Raw genomic sequence first — 17,903 nt, 5'->3', positions numbered from 1 at the left:
TTCGCAATCGAGCACCTTGCGACATCACAGCAGAGTGCACACGGGAGAACGTCCTTTCAATTGCTCGATTTGTATCAAATCGTTTTCCTTCTCGAGCGCTTTGAAGCGTCACATGAGAATCCACACCGGAGAGAAGCCGTACGAATGTACCGTTTGCAGCAAGTCGTTTTTGCACCAGTACGCGTTGAAAAAGCACATGAAAACGCACACTGGAGAAAGGCCTTACACGTGCACAGTGTGCCAAAAGTCATTGTCGGAATCGAGCGTTCTGAAACATCACTTTAGAATTCACACGGGAGAAAGGCCCTACAAATGCACCATTTGCGACAAGGCGTTCTCGCACTCAAATAACCTGAAAATCCACGTTCGAGTTCACACGGGAGAGAGGCCCTACAAGTGCACGGTTTGCGACAAATCGTTCTCACAATTGAATGCTTTGAAATGTCACCACAGAGTTCACACTGGAGACAGGCCATACAAGTGCACGGTTTGCAGCAGGGAATTCTCATTATTAAATACTTTGCAGGTTCACACAAGAGTTCATACAGGAGAGAGGCCGTACCAGTGTAGAGTCTGTGACAAGGCGTTCTCACAGTCGAGTAGTTTGAAAGGTCACATCATGGTTCACGCAAAATAGTGGGAAAGGAAGAGAAAATATATGCATGAATGACCTCCGAACTGTTTCATACCAAATGACAGAAAATTTGTATGACTTTAAGGACATCCCCACAACCACAACAACAAAAAAATGGTATTGACAATTTTACTAAATAATTAATGTATCAATAATCAAATTGATCATTGTGTACTAGTGTGGTAATCCATAAGGGAAATTGGAATGAAAAAAACAAACATTTAAATTCAGGTATAAAAGAAGGCCTCTGAATAATCCACCACTGATAAATGTACAAAATGACGACGTAAGAAGAATCCACTTGAAAATATGAGTGATTATTGTGAGTGGTAAAGCAGTGTGCTGCACCAGCGTTCCATTGCAGCCGTAGAGTGATAAATTAGTCAAAGAGAGAAGGAAAATAAGAGACCTGAAAACGATCCACAAAATATTTTCTGGATATCATTGCGTACGAGTAACTGTACACTGATGTGTTGCGTTTGTAATGACTGAAGCGAACCACCCAGAAATAGTGATACGCCTCATGATCTTTTGGCCTTCCCTTTTAGTGTTTTCTTGTAAAAAGCATAGACAAAATTAACAACAATCCTATAAAAAAATAAAACCTGATTAAAAAAATTCAGTTTAAGAAATGGCAACTCGGTCCCGTCCAATTTTGTGAAATATCAGGGAAGGTAATATTTAGAGAGGATTGAAGAACTAGGCTTGTCGGTGATGGCTAGTGTCGATCTACGTTGGGACGGGTAGAACAGTGCATGGAATAAACGGTTGATCTAGGTATGCTAACTGCCATGGGAAGCAGATAGTAGAAAATTCGACGTTTCAGGCGTTAACGCTTTAGCGCCCATGACGTCAGCTTCCTGCTTCCTTACTTTCACACCCCAAGAACAATGTTCTATTGATTTCATCCACAATTTTAGATGCCGAATTTATTTTATTTTCATTGTGGATGTATGAAAGAAACTCAGTGATCCAAACAATGAATTTACGATTTCACACCGTAAGTATTGAACATATGTAGCAATTCTTTCTGGATTACCCGTTGTCCTAGAATTCTACGTCTTGTGCAACTGGCAAAATAATATTGTTGGTGTAAAGCCACTTTCATTGTAAATAAGGCAAACGTCAAAACAGTCCCTTCCCACACTATAGTTTAGGAAGTGTTAAAACAATTTTGCATGTGTCCCCTTCCAATGTGCAGTTGTGTATCACGTGATCAAAACATAACCGTTTTTCGATGAAGACTCGTGTAATTGCGATTGCTCTCAACAGATAAGAATGTAAAGTGGCAAACAAAAACGTGATGATTCAGGAGATAAATACTTGCATCACTTGTCGATGTATTTATTAAATAATGCAAAAAGGCTCGTTTATGCATGTGCTGCCCCGTAATCTGTCCAGAAACATACACATTTTGGCACGTGCTTGGATTCACACGTTTGTCGGAATTTGACTTTTTTTGCCCCCCCCCCCCCCCTCCTCCCTCCCCCACTCTAATCCGCCACCTCCTCCCCATCTTCATGTATAAGTTGACATGCATTATTGAACAAATGACAGGGGACACTGACTTCTCAAATTATTCCAAATGGCTGTAGTTTTTTGGACTTTGATCATTATCATCATGTCCTTGTCATCCATGTCCCATTATGTTGGGCTTGGCGGTTCATACGAGGATGTAGGATTGATGCAACATTTCACGTATCGGCTGACCAAGCCTGATATTTGACTGAAAACTCCACTCTGCACATCCTCAGAAATTGAACCGACACCAGTGAACAAGGCCTTTATCTACCAACCCTCGCTGACTTGGATTATCACTGAACAATAATATAAAACAATCCCATATAAATGTAGCACTCCAATGTCAAAATGAGCTATTGCATATTCGATGAAGTTCCCAGAAACATATAACCTGGGGGAAAAAGAGAAAATGGATTATTGGCAGAAGGCATCGGGCCAATCCTAGATTTTTCAACAAATGACACCAGGGCGTCAAAATGCAATACGGCAGGCCTCAGGAGCTACAGTACATCAGCACAGGATGGGGTGCCCTTCCATTTCCATCTTGACGAATCACTGCCATGTCTGCTCAGTATATACAATGTCTTTATTCTTTCAGATTGCGTTCAAATCGGTCATCGTTTAAAAAAGACAATTGCTTTGACTATGGAGGACACCCTCCAGGTAGGTGACCTCACTACTAAAACTTCAAAAGTCTGCATCAGTCAAGGGAATGCATGGAAAGTGTGATTTGCTAAAGTATGATATGACAGCTCTGTCATGAGTAAAAGCTGCTGGAGTTGAACGTTGAGTACGTGAAAAGAGAACCACACTGCAGCGCAGATTAGCTGCAACATGAACACTGGTGCATATAGATCACATGTAAGTATCTGCCAAGGAAAAAAAAAGCAGAAAGTGGCAAAACACCAGTCAATGGGTTCTCAAAAGCACTGACACGTGCAGACATGAAAAGTTGGGAGGATTATTTGCTACGAGATCTCACGTGAGGGATATCTGCCAGAAGGAATGACAAAATCTGCTGTGAGAAGACTGTTCAAAAGAGGCGATTGTACAAAATGAAGGATCACAAAAGGAAGGAGTAAATTTTGGTGCACCAGAAGGATCCACACTGAAATACCAGCTGAAGTTCAGCAACTGACGATACCTTATTGGAGGATCAAGTCTCCGATGTAAATTTTACCATTGCTTCCTCTTCAGGCTTTCCAAAAGCAAATGCAAAATGGAAAGCTGCCTCCTGGATTTGGTCAGAACTACAATGGGGCCCAACAACTTCTCAGGCAACGTTTTCAAACTTCAAATCACACATAGTGTACCATGGAAGACTCGGCAAACATTTAATGGCCTGAGTAACAGAATGATGATAACCACAAAGGAAAGAAGAAGATGACATTGAGTGGTGTGGTTTCTCATTGAGAATAAAAATGACCTTCCAAGGGATATTACCTCTGGGAGTGAGACCCAATTACATCACAAACATCGAACAACATCACCAAAATGAAGGGCGGATGGGGTGTAGGGCCGATGCCAATTTCCAATGTGACGGACCTTATTTTTACTGCAGTCCAAAGGTTTTCTGAGAGTTGTCCTACATTAGTATGGCGAATACCATGACAGAGAAGAGGGTAACGAAAATGGCTATGTCTTGCGTGCACAAGATGTGGAAACTGTTACCACAATTTGAAATATGCAGGCCAACATTGTAGCCGGTGCAGAGCAACTATCCCGCAGAGCGAAGTTTGAAAATATCTTGGAACTCAGACGATGATGGGGCGATGAACATATCTTAGCAGATATGGAAGTTGCAGACCCACGTGAGGGGGGGACAGGCCAAGTCAAAGAAAGTGCTGAAGAAGAAGACGGGGAAAGTGTGGAAACTGATTGAAGATATGTAATTGCAATTCTTGACCTCTCAAAGTATCTTTTTGTTGCAGGATGGCAGCAAGAAATGTACAATACCATAACAAAACCCGTTACCTGAAAAACAGGCGGTGTTTTGGACTTTGCCAAAAAGCACAATGCAGCACACTAGGAAATGCTGTCCGCCCCATTGGGCAACGCAACAGGTAACGATTCTTCTTGCTGTAACATCGTGTTGCTGTGAACAGCATCAAAGCATGATGTTAATTTTTGAAGATCGGAATCGTGATACTCATGCTGTACAACAATATAGGGTGATGACTGCGATTCATCTAAGGGACTGGAGGTGCCTTCATTTAGAGAAAATCATATTGTAATTCACAGATGGCTGTCGTGCCCAAAACAAAAGTACTGTTTTCCAATTGTCATTTTTCCATTTGAGACTTCAGCCTGAAATTGGAACATTACCTTTTCGGTTCAAGAAAGAAACAGGCCTTTGATTGAATGTCCAGAGTCATGAAGGCAACTGTTGGATGTGCAGTGACGTAAAGACAGGTCCTTCTCAACGAGACCGAGGACATGTAAGAAGTTCTTCAATAGAACACTTCAGTGGGCAGAGACGAGTGTTATGCTTTATTAACAGAGACGGAACAAACATCTGTGAAAATGCCGTTTCACATAAGATGCCTTCACGGCATCAATGCAGTTCAACCTGGGTTGGCAGATGTCACAATGTTGGGCTCTTTCAGCCAGGCTTGTATAGAAGGTGTTGATGGGTGGAAGAATTTTGCAGCGTCATGCCATCAAGATGGGCCCAGGAACTACCAACACTTGAACATGCTCTTGCACTGATGGCATTACTTGTCCTGCCAGACATTATGAGGAGGAAAATATTGAAGATACTTGGGATAACATCACCACAGAAGGTAAGATGGTAAACATGCTGAATACACATTCAGGTTTTAAATTTTTATTGTATTTAAAAAAAAACATTTTTCTACATTGACCAAAAGCTTATGGAAGAACTTGTATACAATAGACAGGACTAAGAGATATATATATATATATTGTTACAGACGTGGCTTGGATGTTATTTACCGAGCGGTTTATTGGTATGACCACGTCTGCACAAGTTACCCGATTGTGCCCGAACGTTGACTAGTCGCGCTATGCTGGCTCAATAAGAAAAAGAAGACACCCGGCTGGATTACAATAACACAATACGACACCAGGGGTTCAGTTCTCAAGACCTCCGGAGGAGGTTATATTAAGGCGGAAGGTTAGATTACAACTACAAGAGGGACAGCATAGAAAGACAAGCACTTAGACACACTCTTATATTAACCCCGGACAGACGACAGGTAAACGGGACAAGGCTGACTCACACGGGGGTTGATGGAAAGGACAGGCGGGTAGCGATGGCTCCAGGTGCACCTGGGCTCAAAGGTCAGAATCGACTCGGTCCGGTCCAGAGATGCGGGGAGGTCGCAGCGCTCGGATGGCGTCTTGTCTGCTCAAGCTGGGGCGCATCTGACTCAGCGCTCGCAGGTGGCTTTCCTTCTCCAAGCTGGGTGCGCATCTGACTCAGCGCTCGCAGGTGGCTTTCCTTCTCCAAGCTGGGTGCGCATCTCTCGTCACATCCGGCGCGGGGCCGCGTATATCCGGCGGGGAGTCGCGTATATCCGGCGGGGAGTGACACGCCCTCGGCTCGTTAGCTCCGCCTCGTGGAATCGGCACGTTGCTTCTCATTGGGTGCGTGCGGGGGGTTTACCAGGCTCCGCCCTTGACGAGGAGCTGACAAGGAGCCCCTTCGTGGTAACCCCGTGGAGCGCATGGTCTGGAGCTAATCGAGCCGGTGTGAGGACGCATCCTCCCCCGCTCCGCCGCCATCTCCTCTGTTGTTGTTGTAATTGTTGGGGAAGAAGATGGAAGGAGGTATGGGAAAGGTCCTAAACTCACTACTGATGCCATATAATCACATTCTGGTGCAACGAAGAGTCATAATTAATGGAGACGAGGCCTTAACTGACATAGAATAAGAATAACTAGGAAGATGTCCGAAAGTTGTCTACGTGTGGTGCGGTGGACCTGGGCACGACATTTAATGGGGGAATAAGGGGAAGGTCGGCTCTACTGATTGTTATTTACATGCAATGGGACTAGGGAATGGGGGATCGGGGAAAGTTGGGGAGTATTGGAGAAAATAGGGGAATATTTACAAGCGGATATGGAGGCCAAATTCCATATTCGCAACATTGCACCCTTCTCTACCCTCGGGGCGTCCCGACCCGATAAATTTTTACCTACTTTAGTGTGGCACGCAATGTAGTTCCCTCTACTATTAACTCTACCCTGAGTGCGACAGTTTTACAGATATTCACAAATGAGTAAATATGTCCCCCTGCGACGTTGCACCCTTCTCCTCACAGAAACACACCCACAGGATAACCGAATCCGGAAAGAATTCTCAAACTAAACATACAGCCGGTAGGGAGCATTATTTACAAGACTACGCTGCTATTTACACTACGATCCAGGACCTGTTTTTGGAGGAACACATGCAGATGTTATGCATAGAGAGAGAGCGCGCTTGCCAACATCGATACACCAACCCACGAGTGCTCTGTGGCCGACGGCCTTTAATAACGTGCAGAGCACCCTTTCCGAGCATCAACAGCACCACCCCACCACCAATCGGTGCAGTCACCATTGTTCAATGATTAAAAATAAATGCGACAACCCCTAACCCTGCAGGTGTCTCTTGCTCTTCTTGTGGTGCACTTGGTGTCAACTAAAAGTGGTTCACCTGTATGGCATAGGTGCCACGTTGACCCATAGGTCCATCCCCGGGTGGTGCTTGGCCGCAAACGAACTGCGGTCCATTGTGGGTGGCCACAAACATTGCGGTCCATATGGTGTATCGATCCCGGCAGCAAACAGCGAAAGTGCAGGCCCACAACTGCGCAGCCAGCACCTCTCTCTCCTCTCTCTCTACCCCAAAGCCAGATCCTCGGAGGTGGGAGACAAAAGAAGCAGACAAGTGAGTAAGGTGGTAAGGGCGCAAAAGTGCACGCAATGTAAGGTGATGCACACTGGGGGCACATGGGAACCAGGTGAGACAGGTACGTTCCTATCGTACGCCCCCCCCCCCCCCACCAGGTAACCTACATGGCCCCTCCCTTACCCCTTACTGTATCCACACAACACAACACTACCCATAAACATCTACTTTACAAATCAACAAACATCCCTACTGTCTTCCCCGTTCCTCCCATATACCAAATTCGTCTTCTCTCCCTCCTAACCAATCAAATTTGCCATTTTCAACTCTCATCAAAATTTGCCATCTCCAACTCAACATCAAAATTTGCCATCACCAATTCATCATCAGTCCCTCCTAGGGAGGGAGAGATGGAATCACCCCAATGTCTCATCCACGTCGTGATGCGTCTCACAAATCCAACAGCAATTCTCATTTCTGCAACACAAACAAAGAAAACACAGGTGTGGAGTCATCATCATCACCACAGGTAAGTGGCTGCGTATGGTGCGACAGGTTCATCAATCCTAACTATTTCCTAAGTGACTTTAACAACTTTACACTACCCGGGGTCTTCCTCCGGCCAAACCATTGGCCCTCTTACACTATGGGTTCTAAAAACCAATTCCCATTGGCCAACTGTGGTGCTCTTCAATTTGGGGTCTCACTCCCCCGATTCATCTCCCGGTGCCCTCGCACAATTTCTGGGCTGCGGCGTGTACCTCTCCCAGTGGGTCTACCCACCTGCACACCTCCACCACTGCAGTTGCCTCCGAGCTTACCTGCTCCTCACCCTAACCTAACTACCAGGGGAAGGCCCTCTGGCTCTCTCCCCACTCCGTGCCCTCTCTGGCACTGGGCTGCCCGATCCACACCCGGGATCCTCAGGCACCCACTCACAACTACCGGCTCCCAGAGCCCACCTGCGGCCTCACCTGGCCGACATCCTCACAGTGGTGGAGTGCCCAACCAACTACACACACTAACAGGCTACACGCCCAGCCATTTCCACAACACTAATGCACCCATCCACAACACCATTCTGCAACCGCACCACAAATGCCAATATCCAACCACAATTTACCTGCACCCTCTACCTAACACTTACACTACCCGCCCCGGGTGCTCGTGAAAGGGGTCCACTCTTCCCCCATCCACACCTTCGCACCATGCACACCACTCCGTACCACTCACTCCAACTCTCTCCACACACCTGTACCTGCACACCTGTGCTCTCACACCTGGTGCCACCTGCACCCTTCTCTCCCCAAGCGCATTCGCGCTGATCCACACACTCACTACTCATACACTGCTCCACACACCTGTCCAGTTGCACACCTGTGCAATCACACCTGTTCAATTCTCACACACACACGGCATCATCTCAGCTAACTACTCCCTTCTGAAACTTGCGCTTCCCAGTCGTCCCTTTAAACTATTGCGCTCCCTCGTCATTATCATCCATACTAATCTACCTGCGTCCCCACTACAGGTATCAGTCACTAACTAAACTTAACGTTACCTAAGGTCATCTTCTCTAGATCCCTACACACAATATCCTAACCCACCCGGGCTAGTTTTCACTGCCATACACCCCATAAACCTAGTGCTCCTTTGCCCCCCATGGGAAGGATGGTGGATTTGCCATCCCACCACATCGGGGGTCTCTCACTACCAATTTTGCACATCAAATTTCAACAAATTAAAAATTTGCCAATCACTGCCCATCATCTGCCAATCACTACTGCCAATCCCTTGCCAATCATCAAATTTTGCTTTTCTCTAATTTTGGGTCCAAAACACTAACCTCATCACCCAGTCTACTCACTAATACCTCTCGGTGCGCCAATCCCTGTCCAAAGCCCGGCTTCGTAAAGCCAAGCAATGGATGCTGGTTGTTTTGTGCCAGCGGCTGGATGCGTCCGGCACTCGGTGCAGGGACGGGGGCTTACCCGGGCCGAGATCCCACGCATCACCTCGGCGTGGAGCCATCCAATGTCCCGATCTCGACCTGCCGGAATGCCTCAACAAAAGGTGGTCGCCATGACGACCCTTTCTATCGGGCTGCCAGCTCCGCCTAGTGGAGCCTGGACGCGGCCGTTCAAAGCGAGGCCCGGCACGCACCGAGGGCCTGCTTCGGCTAAAAGTCGCTCTAACCTCTAACCCGTGTAACGTCGATGCTTCACCTGGACGCTTACACCCCGCAGCCCGTTCCTTGCTCACACATCCAGCTGTGCCCATGCTCCTCGTACCGTTCCTTACACACCCAGGCACACCCATTCCACTCACAGCCTTGGTCACACACCTGACCACCGAACACTTTGGCACACATTCGTTGGTAGCACACCTCACCAAAACACCTCTTCGCGCCCCCTCCTCTGTCACCTCCTCTGTGACAATCACAGGTGTGCTCTCATTCGCACACCCAACCACGTGCCTCACTACCAATTCCAGCGTGCATTCCCACTCACGCTCTACCATTCCAGGTGTGCATCCTTCCATCCCAGGTGTACATCCTCGCTCACCTGTCACAACTAACTCACGCTCCATGTCACTCTCACTACTTTCACCTCCATTCCTGACAGAGCACTCACCCTTACTCTTGACAGCGCACTCTTTCCCCATGCACCTGTCCGTCACACACCTTTCTCGCGCACACTCCTGCGCACACTCTCCCGTCACACCCTCTGTAACACTCCCCACAGGTGGACACTCTTCCTTACTTCTGACAGCGCACTCTTTCCTCATGCACCTGTCCGTCACACACCTTTCTCGCGCACACTCCTGCGCACACTCTCCCGTCACACCCTCTGCAACACTCACCACACCGCGCTTCCACGTGCTCCCTCGCACACACGCTACGACCGACTCACTCTCGCCAGCACCCTCACTACTCCTTGGCACGCACTTTTTCCTCACACACCCCAGAGTCGGACTTTCTCGCACACCTCCTCTTTCGCACACCAGACCTGTCGCACACTTCACCAACGGCCTCTCACGAACACCCGGGTCCATCTCGACCCCCAAGCTCCTTAAATCCCCTGGCGCATCATACGCACGACCATATTGGTCACCACTTACACCGGGTCCTCTTCCTCTTCGCTTCTCCTCCATCACCTGCGAATCCCTCATCCGGTTAATGAGCACATCATCACGATCCAAACACAGACTTTGGACCAATTCTTTTATCTCCTCTTTTATCTCTTTCTTATCCCCTCTCCGTCGCTTCTTAATTTCACTCATCCCTTCTTCCACTTCTTCTAATTTGTGCTTCACCTCTTTTATTCCCCGGTACGTCTCCTCAAGCTCGTCCTCCAAGGCTACCTTGACCGTTTCCAGGTGCGTCCTCACCTGCCGGTCCTTCGTCTCCATTACCTCTATGACCTCGTCCAACCTCGTTGTCAGTCCCTCACGTACCATCTGACATTCCCTCTTCGTCGCTACCAAGTCATCTTTTAGTTCTTTCTGTGTCGCCTTTAAACCTCCTAATACCGCAGTGTTCCTTTGAACCTGCTCCACTAACTCCGTCTGTCCCACCGTCAGCTGCTCCACCTCCTGCGTCAGGTCCTCTATGCCCCCTTGTAACTTTACAGTCGCCTTTCTCACCTCCTTCTCCATGTGCTCCTTACAGTGCCTCACCTCCTCGCGCACTCCTCCGACCTCCTCACTCACTCCTCCTCTGATCTCCTCTCCCATCACTTGCATCTCCTGCCCAGATGCCACCCTCATCTGCTCCATTTCCTCCCTGTGAGCATCCAGTTTGGTTTCTACCCCCATTCTGACCCCCTCTATCTGCTGCTCCATTTGTTTAACTTCCCTTTCCGCTTGGTCCCTCATGTCCCTCAATTTGCCTTCCATACTGTTTTCTAACCCCTCTAACCCATTTTTCACTCCCTCTATCTGATTCTCCTGGGCAGCCATTCTATTTTCTACCCCCTCTAACCCCTTTTGCATCCCTTCCATTTGATTCTCTTGAGCGGCCATTCTGTTTTCTACCCCCGTTAACCCATTTTTCACTTCTTTTATCCCGTTGTCTAACCCCTCAAAATTATTGTCTAACTTCTCACTGGTACCCCTCGCTTCGTCCCTCATTACCCCCATTTGGTTTCCCATTACCCCCATTTGGCCCTCCATTCGCCCACTATCAACCCTCATTTGGCCCTCCAATCGCTCACCCTGAGCATCCATCCGGTTCCCCAATTGGTTACTCTGCAGTTTGAGGGACGCCTGCATTTGCGCCATAAATTGCTCCATGAGGACCTGCATCTGGGCCATCCCTCCCACTTGTGCAGCGGGTGCGGCCGCCGTAGCTATGTGCGAGGCGCCATTTCGCGCGTCTGCTACCCCCGCTGTTTCGCTCTCCTCATGTCCCTCATGTCCCTCAATTTGGTCCTGGACCGACCCTGCTTCACTCTCCCTAACCGGACCCCAGCCGTGTTGATCCGCCATAGCGCGACTTGCAAAATTCGAGTTTCGTAAAACAAATACAAATTTCGCCGTTATAATTTCGCGCGGGAAACGCGCTCCGGCTCGATTTTGTCGAGCGCAGTACGCGCTCCGAACCGATTTTCCCTCCCAAAATTTGGGCCTAACTAATTTAGTCCCGGGTTCGAATTCCACTCCTCGACACCAATTGTTACAGACGTGGCTTGGATGTTATTTACCGAGCGGTTTATTGGTATGACCACGTCTGCACAAGTTACCCGATTGTGCCCGAACGTTGACTAGTCGCGCTATGCTGGCTCAATAAGAAAAAGAAGACACCCGGCTGGATTACAATAACACAATACGACACCAGGGGTTCAGTTCTCAAGACCTCCGGAGGAGGTTATATTAAGGCGGAAGGTTAGATTACAACTACAAGAGGGACAGCATAGAAAGACAAGCACTTAGACACACTCTTATATTAACCCCGGACAGACGACAGGTAAACGGGACAAGGCTGACTCACACGGGGGTTGATGGAAAGGACAGGTGGGTAGCGATGGCTCCAGGTGCACCTGGGCTCAAAGGTCAGAATCGACTCGGTCCGGTCCAGAGATGCGGGGAGGTCGCAGCGCTCGGATGGCGTCTTGTCTGCTCAAGCTGGGGCGCATCTGACTCAGCGCTCGCAGGTGGCTTTCCTTCTCCAAGCTGGGTGCGCATCTGACTCAGCGCTCGCAGGTGGCTTTCCTTCTCCAAGCTGGGTGCGCATCTCTCGTCACATCCGGCGCGGGGCCGCGTATATCCGGCGGGGAGTCGCGTATATCCGGCGGGGAGTGACACGCCCTCGGCTCGTTAGCTCCGCCTCGTGGAATCGGCACGTTGCTTCTCATTGGGTGCGTGCGGGGGGTTTACCAGGCTCCGCCCTTGACGAGGAGCTGACAAGGAGCCCCTTCGTGGTAACCCCGTGGAGCGCATGGTCTGGAGCTAATCGAGCCGGTGTGAGGACGCATCCTCCCCCGCTCCGCCGCCATCTCCTCTGTTGTTGTTGTAATTGTTGGGGAAGAAGATGGAAGGAGGTATGGGAAAGGTCCTAAACTCACTACTGATGCCATATAATCACATTCTGGTGCAACGAAGAGTCATAATTAATGGAGACGAGGCCTTAACTGACATAGAATAAGAATAACTAGGAAGATGTCCGAAAGTTGTCTACGTGTGGTGCGGTGGACCTGGGCACGACATTTAATGGGGGAATAAGGGGAAGGTCGGCTCTACTGATTGTTATTTACATGCAATGGGACTAGGGAATGGGGGATCGGGGAAAGTTGGGGAGTATTGGAGAAAATAGGGGAATATTTACAAGCGGATATGGAGGCCAAATTCCATATTCGCAACAATATATATATATATGTATATATATATATATATATATATATATATATATATATATATATATATATATATATATGTATGTATGTATATATGTATGTATGTATGTATGTATGTATGTATGTATGTATGTATGTATATATGTATGTATGTATATATGTATGTATGTATATATGTATGTATGTATATATATGTATATGTATATATATATATATATATATATATATATATATATATATATATATATATGTATATGTATATATATATATATATATATATATATATATATATATATATATATATATATATATATATATATATAATATATGTACACACACGACCGATCAAAAGTTTTAGAACACCTCAATTTTTCCAGTTTTTATTGAAATTTACACAGTTTAATGTCTCAATGTACTCTGAAATTAAGCACAGGACAAACAAACAATTGGAGATAAAAAAAATACATCATAGAATCATTTTGTTTAACAAAATTTTATTTAAATTTTTAACTCGGCAAAGTAGCCACCTTTTGCAGATATAACCGCCGAACACACTCGTGGCATTCTTTCCACAATGGAAATCAAATATTGTTCGGGAAGTTCCTCCCAACACTGTTGCAGAAGTTCCCACAAATGTGTTTCACTTGTAGGTTGCTTTGCTTTCACCCTTCTGTCCAGTTCATCCCAAACCAGCTCGATGGGGTTTAAGTCTGGAGACGGTGCTGGCCATTCCATGATTTGAAGCCTACCGTCTTGTTCTTTTCCTCGAAGGTAATTTTGACATAGCCTGGAGGTGTTTAGGGTCATTATCTTGCTGTAGGATGAACCCCTGACCAACAAGGCGTATACCAGAGGGTATTGCATGGCGCTGCAAAATGCTGTGGTAGCCCTTTTGGTTCAGGGTGCCAGTCACTCTGTGCAAGTCACCGACTCTGGATCCAGCAAAAGAGCCCTAGACCATCACGCTTCGTCCTCCATGTTTGACAGATGGTGTCACACACTGAGGAACCATCCTTTCGCCTACTCGACGGCGTACAAAAACCCTGCGTGATGAACCAAATATTTCAAATTTTGATTCATCGGTCCATAAGACCTTCTTCCAGTCTTCAGTGGTCCACTGACGGTGCTTCATGGCCCAGGCAAGCCTCTTTTTCTTATTTTGCTATCTTCGCAATGGCTTTCTTATTGCCACTCGACCTGTCAAACCTGCAGCTCAAAGTATTCTCTTCACAGTTTAAACTGAGACTTGCTTACTTCGACCAGTGTTAAGCTGTGCTTGAAGCTGTTGTCCTGTGAGCCGCCTATCACACAAGCTGTTGACTCTCAGAAACTTGTCATCTGATTCTTTTGTGGCTTTGGGTCTGCCAGACCTCTTCCTGTCAGAGTTTCCTCCAGTTTCCAAGTGCCTTTTGATGGTGTAGGAAACTGTACTCACTGACACCTTGGCTTTCTTTGCAATTTCTCTGAAGGAAAGACCTACACTTTTAAGGGTTATAATGGTCTGTCTGTCTTCCTTTGTTCATTGCCTTTTTCTCGCCATTATGATAGCAATATACTACTTCCTGCAGTGCAATATTGTCCAAATAATGCTTCAGAGGGTGTAATACCAGTCTTTTCCAATACTGCTTTTATACAGACAGGGGGTTTGTAATCAAATAATCAGCAGAGGTTTGGACACCTGTAGGAATTGTTTGCATCAACTTTCAAGGCATAATTTGCTTACATTGCTGCACAACAGCTGTAAGTTGTTAACCCATTACTTGTTCCCTGAAGAAGGCCTTTTTTAACAATATAACTGTGCAATTTACATTATTTTCCCGTTTTTGCTAACCTAAACTTTTTTTTAACCTCGAGCAGTTTACTGTTTACCTTTGTACCATTTCAGGTTATTCACTGGACTTGAATTGCTTAAATTTCAATAAAAACTGGAAAAATTGAGGTGTTCTAAAACTTTTGACCGGTCGTGTATATATTAGACAATGGACAAATGTTTTATGGAATTTGAACCTGGGTTCTCTGCATCTTGAGCCAGGGAGAAACACTACTAGGTGAACCTACTGTGCTGTCACACAAGCCCCGCTTACATGGAGGAACAGTGCAAATAAGCTGACTGGCAGGAGGAAATGGATAAAGAACACCAAGACCTCGGCCCAGTTGATGTTTGATTGGGCCAGATACAGATTGGGTCATGAGAGGGATTGAAACTGCCAAATTCAAATAAAGCAAACCTCAGGAGGCAATTGAGTTCAGAAGAGGCCATGAAGGTTTTTCCAAATTGGGAGAGAGGAAAATGGGGGAAGGTGTCATAATTTGGCCTAAAGCAGATTGAAAATTACCAGCATTGTATATCCACGCTGGGCAAAGCTTGTGAGGAAAGTTGATACTTTGTTTTTTGATGGTCCCTGGTAGTAATAAAGTAGAGGAAATAGAAGACTGAGGAAAGCAGAGAACCTTTCCAAGGCCAATATCCTGAGAAATTTAAGGCAACATTTCTATCGAGTTGGCTGTTAGGAGGTTGTGGGACATTGTTGCTGTAACTGTAATGTTTGGTTGGCGAGAAAAAGTAATACCCATCGTGTGAGGGGTTAGAGGATGCAAGGGTAGGGGTGGGAAATGTTTTCTTGCATCTCCATTTGAGAAGAGGATTCCAACGGTATGCAATATGATGGGGTTACGACCGGTGCGGCTGAGTCTATTTATGGACAGATCAACAGACAGAACACAACTTTATATGTACAGTTTTGACTGTGGCATTTGCAATGGAATGAACACTTGTTTTTCATGTCTATGTGTAGAACAGCAGTGAATGAAGCCCCACCGGTTGTACGCCAGCATCGTTTACATCTGGTGTAGATTGAAGAACTTCCTTGGATTGTTTGAGGGTGGTTACCAGAACAGCAGACACTAAGCTTGATTAGGTACCTAAAGTGGCTGCTCGTGGTGCTGGGAGATTGGCAAAAAGCCAGAGACCTGGAGCAAGGAGTTTTTTTTTTTTTTTTTTTTTTTTTTTTGTATACTGAATCGAGGCTCGTGAAAGAGCTAACATTTACTTCACAAACAAATCAACCAGACAAACAGAATATATAAAAAGAGTGAGCGGAAAACAAGATGGGGAGAGAAGGGGAAGCACACAAACACAACATTTGAGAGCAGGGAGATGTGTGGAAGGGAGAGGGCTTGGGGGGAGGAGGCGTGGGAAGGGGGGGGGGGGGGCGTGGAGGGAGAAGTATAAAACACTTGGACACCAAGGACTTCCAGGACAGAAGTTGGTATTTCAAAAAAGTGGAATTGGGGTGAAATTAGCGGGGGTAGAAAAGATCAAGGTTTTGGATGGGGGAAGATAAGAGATGGTGGTGAACAGCTGTTTTAAAGACCTGGAGGGTGGAGTGGGATTGAAGAGAGTGAGGGAGTTTGTTCCAGAGGTGGGAGAAAAGAGGAATGAAGGAGTGAAGGTGAGCAGAGAGTCTTGATTTTGGCAGTTTGACCATAAGAGGGTTGCAGGCAGATCTTGTGCGACCTGTAGGAATATTTGCGGGACAGAGCCCAGAGAGAGCTGGGGGGGCAAGGCCAGAGAGGAGTCGGTAGAAGATGGAAAGACCACCAACCTGCCTGTGGTGAGTGAGTGAGAGGCCCTTGGAGTTAGCTTCATCGCGGGAGATTCCAATGATTCTGAACGCTTTGGTTTCAACAGCGTGAAGACGAGCTCGGTGTGAGGCAGGAGCACCAGCCCAGAGGGGAGAGCAGTATTCCATTGAGCTGCGGATGAAAGCCTTGTATGTGGTGAGGAGCTCAGGTGTGCCAAGGAAGGACTTCGCACGACGGAGGATGCCCAGTCGGCGACTGGCTTTGGAGGCCAGATTTGAAATGTGGTTTTCCCAGGAAAGATCATGGCAGATAGTGAGACCCAAAAGCTTGAGTGACAGAACTTCTTGGAGAGGATTATTCAGAAAGTGGATGGGAGGGTTGTCCAGTCGGTCTTTTCGGAGAGACATCGTAAGAGTGTGAGATTTGTCAGGATTGAAAGACATGTTCCACTTGTTTGCCCAGTCTGTGATTTTGTCCAGGTCTGCAGAGAGTGAGGAGGCAGCAGACTGCCGATCTGAGGGATGAAGAATGGAGCGACAGAGAGTAGAGTCATCAGCAAAGAGAGACAGAGGATTTTCAAGAGAGTCAGAGAGATCATTGATGAAGACCAGAAAAAGCAGTTGGAGTTGGAGTTGGAGTTGGAGTTGGAGTTGGAGTTCGAGGACTAGACTGTGCTTCCTCTGCAGCACATGGCTGCAGGCAGCATAATTTGCTGGGGGTCATAGCTATGCTGCTGAATGGTGTTGCTCCTTGGAACTTGTCTTTTGGATCCTTTGAACTTGTGATCTGCTGGGATCAGAGCTGTGATTCGGTCCACCCTGATTGCTCGACCTGTACAAACTTTGCTTCTGATCAGCACTGCAGAACTACGAGATTGGACCTTAATATTTTTTATTCTTTCTTCCCAGAATCCCCGGTAATGTAACGGACTTGGAATCTTTAAACTTGATGAGAAAAGCCGAGGCTGAAAATCGCTCTCCTTTTCCATTTTGTGTTGTCCATGTGTTTGTGTTTGTGTTTAAAGCTTTGTTGCGATTCCTTGTACATTATAAATGTTTATAGCCTTGCTCGTGTGCAGGATCCCTTTCAGTATTCTTGGATTTAAAATTGTGTTGAATTATTTCTATATATATATATATATGTATATGAGTATATTGATTTTATTGGCCTTAGTTACTGGCCCTGTACAGAGTGAATTAAAATTGTGTGTAATCACTTTTCAAGTTTGTCTTTGGTATAACCCTAACCCTCCTTGTGGTTTCTTCCTCGCCTGCTTCTTTTGTTTATTCGAGGTTCATCATATTAAAAGAAACACAGTACAAAAGGCAAGGTGCAACTAACTAAAACTAAAACAGTTGCCATTAAAGACAAAGGCTTAGGAGTGAAACATTTCGATCACAAATATGCCTTTGTCGGGGATTACATGTCTGTGCAAAATTTGAAACTTCCTCCT

General features: G+C 46.5%; 1 protein-coding gene across 1 annotated transcript; it reads left to right on the top strand.

Moving 5' to 3' along the window:
• The first annotated feature begins 6 nt into the window (after window positions 1–6).
• LOC137417975 (uncharacterized) lies at window positions 7–17,665 on the top strand. The gene is made up of 2 exons (XM_078783793.1): window positions 7–4,938; window positions 15,661–17,665. Exon 1 carries the CDS (start codon window positions 113–115, stop codon window positions 635–637), a length of 525 nt encoding a protein of 174 aa, XP_078639919.1. The 5' UTR covers window positions 7–112; the 3' UTR covers window positions 638–4,938; window positions 15,661–17,665.
• Window positions 17,666–17,903: the final 238 nt, after the last annotated feature.

The sequence above is a fragment of the Myxine glutinosa genome, chromosome 1 (assembly GCF_964187855.1).
Source record: "Myxine glutinosa chromosome 1, kmMyxGlut1.1, whole genome shotgun sequence".
Lineage (NCBI taxonomy): Eukaryota > Metazoa > Chordata > Myxini > Myxiniformes > Myxinidae > Myxine > Myxine glutinosa.
The sequence above is the reverse complement of the archived record's forward strand: the minus strand, read 5'-3'. Positions and strand labels throughout refer to the sequence as shown.